Genomic DNA, 7,244 nt, shown 5'->3' on the forward strand with positions numbered 1-7,244 from the left:
GGTGGAGAGAGGACCCTAGCTTAAGGACTCTTGCAAATTCATTCATTCCGGACCTCCCTCCAGGGAGCTTGTTGCTGGAAGCTTCTGGGGCATTTGCTGGATCCTTTGGAAATGTTCTCTGTGAGTCTTGTCCGTGCATTTCCCCTTTAAAATGAGCCGGGTGGCCGCTGCTTTTTCTCACCCTCCCCCAGACGGCCAACGGGAACGTGGAGGCAAAGGTGGTCTGTCTCTTCCGGCGGAGGGACATCTCCAGCACCCTCAACAGCCTGGCGGACAGTAATGCCAGTGAGTGTCTCCGGATCCCTGCGCGCGGGCCCGGGGCTGGCAAGTGCCTGCCTGTGTCTCTCCCCGGGGCGGGGCGGCTGTGGGGGTGGGAAGATGGCCTGTTTTCACACGTTGGGGCCGGGAGCAGGGTGGAAGCACCGTGATCAAGAGAGCCAGTGGTGACAGGGGGAGCCCTTGGGGAGGCACGGCTCTGCGTGTGCCTGGACGGTGGGTGGGAGCTGAGTCTGACAAGGTGTGCTTACAAGGCGGCCCCACAGGGGAGCTGGCGAGCTGGCGGGTCTTGTGATCCCCAGGTGGTGCGTGGAAGAGAAAGTTTAACTGCACTTTCCACCCCGTCTCTCTACCTGCCTCCTCCCGTTAGCTCCTCCACCCTGCTTTACAACCTTCTTTTCCTTGTTCCTTTTGTCTTAGCTCTTGACCTTCCGGCTCTTGTAGCATCCTAGCATCTCCGGCTACCCGGCATGTCTTTCAGCTTTTCTTAGCTTTTTCCTCCCCGTCCCCCCTTTCCTGTTGTCATTTTCCTTCAGTTTTCTCCTTGTTCCTCTAGCCTAGATTAGTGTGCCCCGTCCTGCTTCCCTTCCCTCCCTGCCCCCTCGGGCATGAACAGGTTAACGAGGAGCTCCGTTTACCAAGTTCCCAGATCCCTCTGGGGTTTCCAACCCCCTCTGGCAGGGGCTGACCTTGGCCTTGTCCAATCAGAAGGGGTGCAGGGGGTGTGGTCCCCCTAGCCTTGGCACCGTTTCCGGAGCACACTGGAGAGGGGCGGAGCCTGCTGCCCCTCCCCCCTCTCCACCCTGCGGTTGGAAACAATGGCCAATGAGCTCCTGGCCTGCAGCTTTTTCTGCCCCTCCCCCGGGAGTTGGCGTCCTGCCAAGTTAACCCTTCTCACCAGGCCTTCTGGGCCAGCTGCAGCTCCTTGGGGGAGGGGGGTGGGTCGTGCCGCCATCATTTGAGAGGCGCAGGATTGTCCGCCCCAAAGACAGTGGAGGATAGTTCTGAGGTGTGTGGAGCCGGGTCTCCTGAAACCTGAAAGGAGGAACTGGCAACCACAGCCGTGGGCGACAGGCTTGCAGCTTGGGCGTCCTGGACCTTAGGCTGATTTGCCAGGACGGAGCCTGGAGTGATGTTCTTCTGGCTGAGGTGGGGCGGAGGTGGGCAGTACTGTATGTCAGCTGGACCTGGCTGTGTTTCTGGAGTACCTGGTCCAACAGTTCCTCCGCCCTAAGAGCTTGCCCACTGGGAAACTGGGAGGGGACCTGAGAACAAGAGTCTCCTCAGGCTGGAAATTCCAGTGGGCTTCATTTTCTGATTTGGTTCCCTCCTCCTTTGTCTCCCAGGGGAGTTTGAGGAGGAATCGAAGCAGCCAGGGGTGTCGGAGCAGCAGCGCCACCAACTGAAGCACCGGGAGCTCTTCCTTTCTCGGCAGTTTGAATCTTTACCGGCCACACACATCCGGTATGAGCCGGGCTGGGGGCCAGGGTGGCCCCTGAGTGCTTCCATGGGGCGGCTCACTGGAGCCAGGGTGAGGTGCTCTTCACCCAGGGGCTTCTGACACCCCTCTCCCCTCGGCAGAGGCAAATGCAGTGTCACTCTGCTGAATGAGACAGACATCCTGAGCCAGTACCTGGAAAAGGAGGTGAGCAAGGAGGTCCCACAAGGCCAGTGGGGAAGAAGGCTGTGGTGAGGTCCCAGGCTGCCAGGTACAGGGACCTGACCCCTTCCAGCTCGGGGCCATCTGTTGGCTCACCTCCCCTCTCCCTCCTCCAGGACTGCTTCTTTTACTCCCTGGTGTTTGACCCTGTGCAGAAGACACTTCTGGCTGATCAGGGGGAGATTAGAGTTGGTTGCAAATACCAAGCTGAGATCCCCGACCGCCTAGCGGATGGTAAGCAAGCAGCAGGGCAGGCTACAGGCTCTTGGGGGAGCTCAGCTCAGGGACCACGTGAGCCTGGCAGCCTGTGGCTGGCATACCCTAGAGTTGTGGTACAATGGAACCTGAAATGGACCAGTGGCCCTGCAGATGGGATGTGAGCAGGGCAGGGAAGGGGGAGTGGGGAGGTGCTGTATCTGAGGGCTGCTGAAACACCCCCTTCTCGTCTTCCCAGGGGAGTCTGACAACCGGAACCAACAGAAGATGGAGCTGAAAGTATGGGACCCAGACAACCCTCTCACGGATCGGCAGATAGACCAGTTTCTCGTGGTGGCCCGGTGAGGGGTGGGTGGCGGGGAAGCTGGGCGGGAGGAGGTGTATACGAGGATTGTGCCTCCTCTGAGATGGAATTGGTTCTTTTTCCTTTGATGGGGGTGTTGGGGGTGTCCTCTGGCTCCGTTGTTCAGCCCACTCGCACAGTTGCCTGCCTTCTCTTGACTTCTCCATCTCTGTCCCTAGAGCTGTGGGGACCTTTGCCAGAGCCCTGGACTGCAGCAGCTCCATTCGGCAGCCCAGCTTGCACATGAGCGCCGCTGCCGCTTCCCGGGACATCACCCTGGTGAGCCTAAGTGGCCCAGCTGGCCTTTGCCGGGACCTGAGGTGCCTGGGGACACAGGAAGAGAGTGTCACCAAGGGAGTGGGGGTGTTTGGAGAGCAGCAGAGACTTGGGGCCGGAGGGCTCACTTACTCGGAAGTATCATTCTTTGCTTTCTCTGCAGTTCCACGCGATGGATACGTTACAGAGGAACGGCTATGACCTGGCAAAGGCCATGTCGACCCTGGTGCCCCAGGGGGGCCCCGTGCTGTGCCGGGATGAGATGGAGGAATGGTCGGCCTCGGAGGCCATGCTGTTTGAGGAGGCCCTGGAGAAGTATGGGAAGGACTTCAATGACATTCGCCAGGACTTTGTAAGTGGATGGGACTGTGGGGGAAGGAAGGAGAGGGAGAGAGAGAATGTGTAGACCTGATGGAAGGGAGCGAGATGGCATGTGTGGAAGGGGGAAAGATGGCAGATGCGTGTGTGTGTGTGTGTGTGTGTGTGTTATATGTGTGTGTATGTATACTTGGGACCCGATGCCAAGCTCACCTTCTTCCCCTCTGCCTTCATAGCTACCCTGGAAGTCACTTGCCAGCATAGTCCAGTTTTATTACATGTGGAAAACCACAGACCGGTATATTCAGCAGGTAAGGGCTGCCTAGTCGGGGGCTGACCTAGTGGCCTGGCTCTCACAGGCAGAGGCCCGTGGAAACGGCCTTTTCCCACTGACGTGTTCTCAATAGTTTTCTTTTTCCCCCGTCCCGCCCTCCAGAAAAGATTAAAAGCTGCTGAAGCAGACAGCAAACTGAAGCAGGTCTACATCCCCACCTAGTAAGTGTGGGGTAGAGGGCAGTGGGCAGTGGGCGGCTGGCACACACAGACGGCTGTGGGCAGACAAGTTGGACAGAGGTCTTCTCCCTTGACCAACGGCCTCCTTCCTTCCCCTGTTGCCTGCCCTGTTAGCACAAAGCCAAACCCTAACCAGATCATCTCCGTGGGCTCCAAACCAGGCATGAATGGGGCTGGATTCCAAAAGGGCCTGACCTGCGAGAGCTGCCACAGTGAGTTCCCAGGGGAACTTCTCTCCTGCTGCCTTAAGGGGACGGGGGTAGGGGGAGCTGGTTTGTGCTAATGTAAATGGCCCAGGACCTTGAGCTTCCTGCTCCCCTACAACAACCTCCCCCCTCCCTGCCCTCTGCTCTGCCAGCCACACAGTCAGCCCAGTGGTATGCCTGGGGCCCCCCCAACATGCAGTGCCGCCTCTGCGCTTCCTGTTGGATATACTGGAAGAAGTATGGGGGGCTGAAGACCCCAACCCAGCTTGAGGGGGCCGCTCGGGGCACCACGGTAAGGATTGCCAGGGCTGGGGAGAGGAGCAGACATACCCGAGCCTGGGGGCAGGTAGTACTTGCGTGGGTGCGTGCATGCGTGCGTGTGTCTGGGAGTGCTCAAGATGGGAGCTGCAGCCCTCTCTGCTCTTTCCTGTTCCCCTTCTCCAGGAGCCACACTCCAGGAGCCATTTGTCCAGGCCTGAAGCCCAAAGTCTCTCCCCGTACACCACCAGCGCCAACAGGGCCAAGCTGCTGGCCAAGAACCGGCAGACGTTCCTGTTGCAGACCACCAAGCTGACCCGGCTTGCCAGGCGCATGTGCAGGGACCTGTTGCAGCCCCGAAGGGCTGCCCGGCGGCCTTATGCTCCCATCAACGCCAACGCCATCAAGGCTGAGTGTAAGCTCCGGGGTGGGCCTCCCTGACTGGAGTGCCAGTAGGGACAGGTTGGTAGGGCACGAGGTCAGACTTGGCTCCTGGTCCCAAAAGGGCCCAGAGTTGGGGAGCCCCTTCCGCAGCTGTAATCTTGCTCCAGGCTCCATCCGGCTTCCCAAGGCAGCTAAGACGCCGTTGAAGATTCACCCTCTAGTGCGGCTGCCCCTGGCCACTATCGTCAAGGAGCTGGGTACGTATGAGCTGGGGACCTGCTTTGGGTGGGGTCCGTCGGGCGCCTCCCAGGCCTTCTGCTATCGAGAGCCTCCCCTCTTCCCTGCTTTATTTTTCCAGTGAGTTCTAGAGGTGTCTGTTCACCTGATGGTGCTCTTTCAGTGTGTTGCTCACACCCATGTGTGTGGTTTCTGAGATCCGGGGGCCGCTTGCCAGCCCTCCCCACCCCATCGCTGCTTTTGGTGCTGGCCCAGGAGGAAGACGGGATGTTCCCTTCTGTCTAGGGAGAACGGGTGACCGTTCCCCAAGCTTTCTCTTTTTAACCCTGGCAGTGGCCCAAGCACCTTTGAAACCAAGGACACCTCGGGGCACCAAGACTCCTATCAACAGAAACCAGTTGACCCAGAACAGAGGCCTGGGCGGCATCCTGGTGAAACGGGCCTATGAGACAGTGAGTAGACTGTCCCCACAGGCAGCCAAGGCAGAGGGGGGTGGGCTTTGTTTCTAGGAGGTGTCTGAGTGGGCCCCTCCCTCATTGTGTTGGCCCACCCTTTTCCAGATGGCAGGGGTAGGGGTCCCCTTCTCTGCTAATGGAAGGCCTCTGGCCTCGGGGATCCGCTCAAGCTCACAGCCAGCAGCCAAGCGGCAGAAACTAAACCCAGCCGATGCCCCCAACCCTGTGGTGTTTGTGGCCACAAAAGATACCAGGTAGGAAGCCTGCCAGGGGAGGGGGGTAAGAGGTGCCCGCAGGGGCAGGAGTATGGGAGGGGGGGGTGCCGAGCAAGCCTGGGTGCAGGGTGAGGGTGCCAGGAGGAATGGGCAGGTAGGCAAGGTTGCTGCGGGGAAAGGAGAGGTTCCTCAGCCCCCACTTCCCTCTGCTGTCCAGGGCCCTGCGGAAGGCTCTGACCCACCTGGAAATGCGACGAGCTGCCCGCCGACCTAATTTGCCCCTGAAGGTGAAGCCACCACTGATGGCAGTGCGGCCCGCAGTGACCATGCCCACACCCTCACACCCTGCCAGCACCAATGAGCCCATTGTCCTGGAGGACTGACCATCTGTGGGCCAGGGAGAGGGCCGAGCAAGGGAGAGAGGGTAGGTGCCCTGGGCACCCTCCTTCTAGTGTCAGGAGTGAGGTGGGAGGTGTGGGGCAGAGAGTGAATGTGTGGCCCTGGAGGGGTGGGCGCCCTCTGGTGGCACCATGGCTGGGCTTGTCCCCTCCCCACTCCTCTTGGCCGGCTGATGGAGGACCGACTGCAGGAACCTGGCCTGTGTGGGGAACCGGGCCTGTTTTGCGGGGTAGGACCCACAGTTTGACTTGGACAGTTTTGGGGGGAGGGTTTTTTAATTTTTTAAAAATTTTGCCTCCCTTTGCAAAAGGGGGAAGGGAAAGAGACGAGTAAGCAGATGTCAGGGGGTGATTTAGACCTGATTGGGGGAAGGGGTATGCACTGCCATGTCTTATCATTTTGTTTGTTTTCCTAATTGGGGGGTTTCTCGTCCTGTCCGGTGTCCGGACTGTCCCAATTGGAGCTTGAGGCCCCTAAGCTGGCATCAGCCGAGCCCGTGCTCGCTCTTTCCTTACCCCCTCCTCTGCCTTTTGTACGCCGACTCTCAGAAATAAAGATCTTTTGTCCGTTTTTTAAATCTCGGATTCTGTAATTGGTTCTTATAGTAACAAATAAAAAGCTGTTTCCTCAGCTCCTCCGGCTCAGCTGTTCTCTCCATGGCTCTGTGGGGGTGGGGGGGGTGTCCTTCACGAGGGAACATAATGAAGGGCAAAGGCTGATGAGGGAAGTACAGATGGGCACAGCTGCTCTGGGAGACCTGAGTTGAGGCTGCTTGCTCTGGCCCGCAGGGTGGGGCCCACACTCTTCCCCCTCCCCCACCCCCACAGCTCCCCTTGCTCTGCAGCCCAAGCACCATTCTGGCCCAGATTCAACAAAGCAGTTGGGAAGAGCTGGCTCTTGGTATCGCTGGTTGCTTCCATAGCAACTGTCGGAGGGCGTTTCCTTCCTCTCTTTCCCGGGCTCTTCTTTCCCCTCCAGTCCCTAAGTGATGCAAACAGTTAACATGCTCCCTACTAGTCAAAGGGTTCAAGTTTACCCAGAGGCACCGCAGAAGAAAGGCCTGATGAAGCACTTATGAAAAACCAGCTATTGAAAGCCTCGAGGAGCCCAGTGCTCTGACACATGGGTCACTGAATCAGGACTAGCCAACCGATAATTCCTTTGTCCCCTTTGCTAAGGGAATTCACCGCAGGATGTTTCCACCCAGCTGTAGGCTTTTGGAAATGCTGGTATCATCGGGGCCCAGTGAAGTGCTGGGCTCTGCCTATTGAGGCTGGGGAAACAACTGAGCAAGGCCCTCCCGATAGTAGCATTACACAGAAGGTTCAAGGTCAGTGTACCATGCCTTCCTTGGCACTTGCTTTGGGGGTGGGGAACCACCTTGGTAATTGTGACTTGCTCAAGCCAGAGTGCTCCTTAAAGGCAAGGATGGTGAGATGTGCTTGGGACATTAGGAGAGATCAGTCCCTGGAGAAGGACATCATGCTT

At 58.4% G+C, this 7,244-nt stretch overlaps 1 protein-coding gene across 1 annotated transcript in view; it reads left to right on the forward strand.

Moving 5' to 3' along the window:
- MTA2 (metastasis associated 1 family member 2) overlaps positions 1 to 6,386 on the forward strand; it is a 7,890-nt gene extending 1,504 nt beyond the window's left edge. Inside the window, exons 2-17 of the mRNA XM_013007476.3 lie at positions 157 to 285; positions 1,623 to 1,740; positions 1,858 to 1,921; positions 2,053 to 2,170; positions 2,391 to 2,493; positions 2,675 to 2,774; positions 2,935 to 3,123; positions 3,326 to 3,400; positions 3,526 to 3,584; positions 3,717 to 3,814; positions 3,961 to 4,100; positions 4,253 to 4,481; positions 4,618 to 4,707; positions 5,021 to 5,139; positions 5,248 to 5,396; positions 5,575 to 6,386. Coding sequence (XP_012862930.2) covers positions 157 to 285; positions 1,623 to 1,740; positions 1,858 to 1,921; positions 2,053 to 2,170; positions 2,391 to 2,493; positions 2,675 to 2,774; positions 2,935 to 3,123; positions 3,326 to 3,400; positions 3,526 to 3,584; positions 3,717 to 3,814; positions 3,961 to 4,100; positions 4,253 to 4,481; positions 4,618 to 4,707; positions 5,021 to 5,139; positions 5,248 to 5,396; positions 5,575 to 5,740 — 1,946 coding nt within the window. The 3' untranslated portion in view covers positions 5,741 to 6,386. The remainder of the gene's footprint in view (positions 1 to 156; positions 286 to 1,622; positions 1,741 to 1,857; positions 1,922 to 2,052; positions 2,171 to 2,390; positions 2,494 to 2,674; positions 2,775 to 2,934; positions 3,124 to 3,325; positions 3,401 to 3,525; positions 3,585 to 3,716; positions 3,815 to 3,960; positions 4,101 to 4,252; positions 4,482 to 4,617; positions 4,708 to 5,020; positions 5,140 to 5,247; positions 5,397 to 5,574) is intronic.
- The last annotated feature ends 858 nt before the right edge of the window (positions 6,387 to 7,244 follow it).

This window comes from Echinops telfairi, unplaced genomic scaffold, assembly GCF_000313985.2.
Source record: "Echinops telfairi isolate 266 unplaced genomic scaffold, ASM31398v2 ScPeMD7_7417;HRSCAF=8455, whole genome shotgun sequence".
NCBI lineage: Eukaryota > Metazoa > Chordata > Mammalia > Afrosoricida > Tenrecidae > Echinops > Echinops telfairi.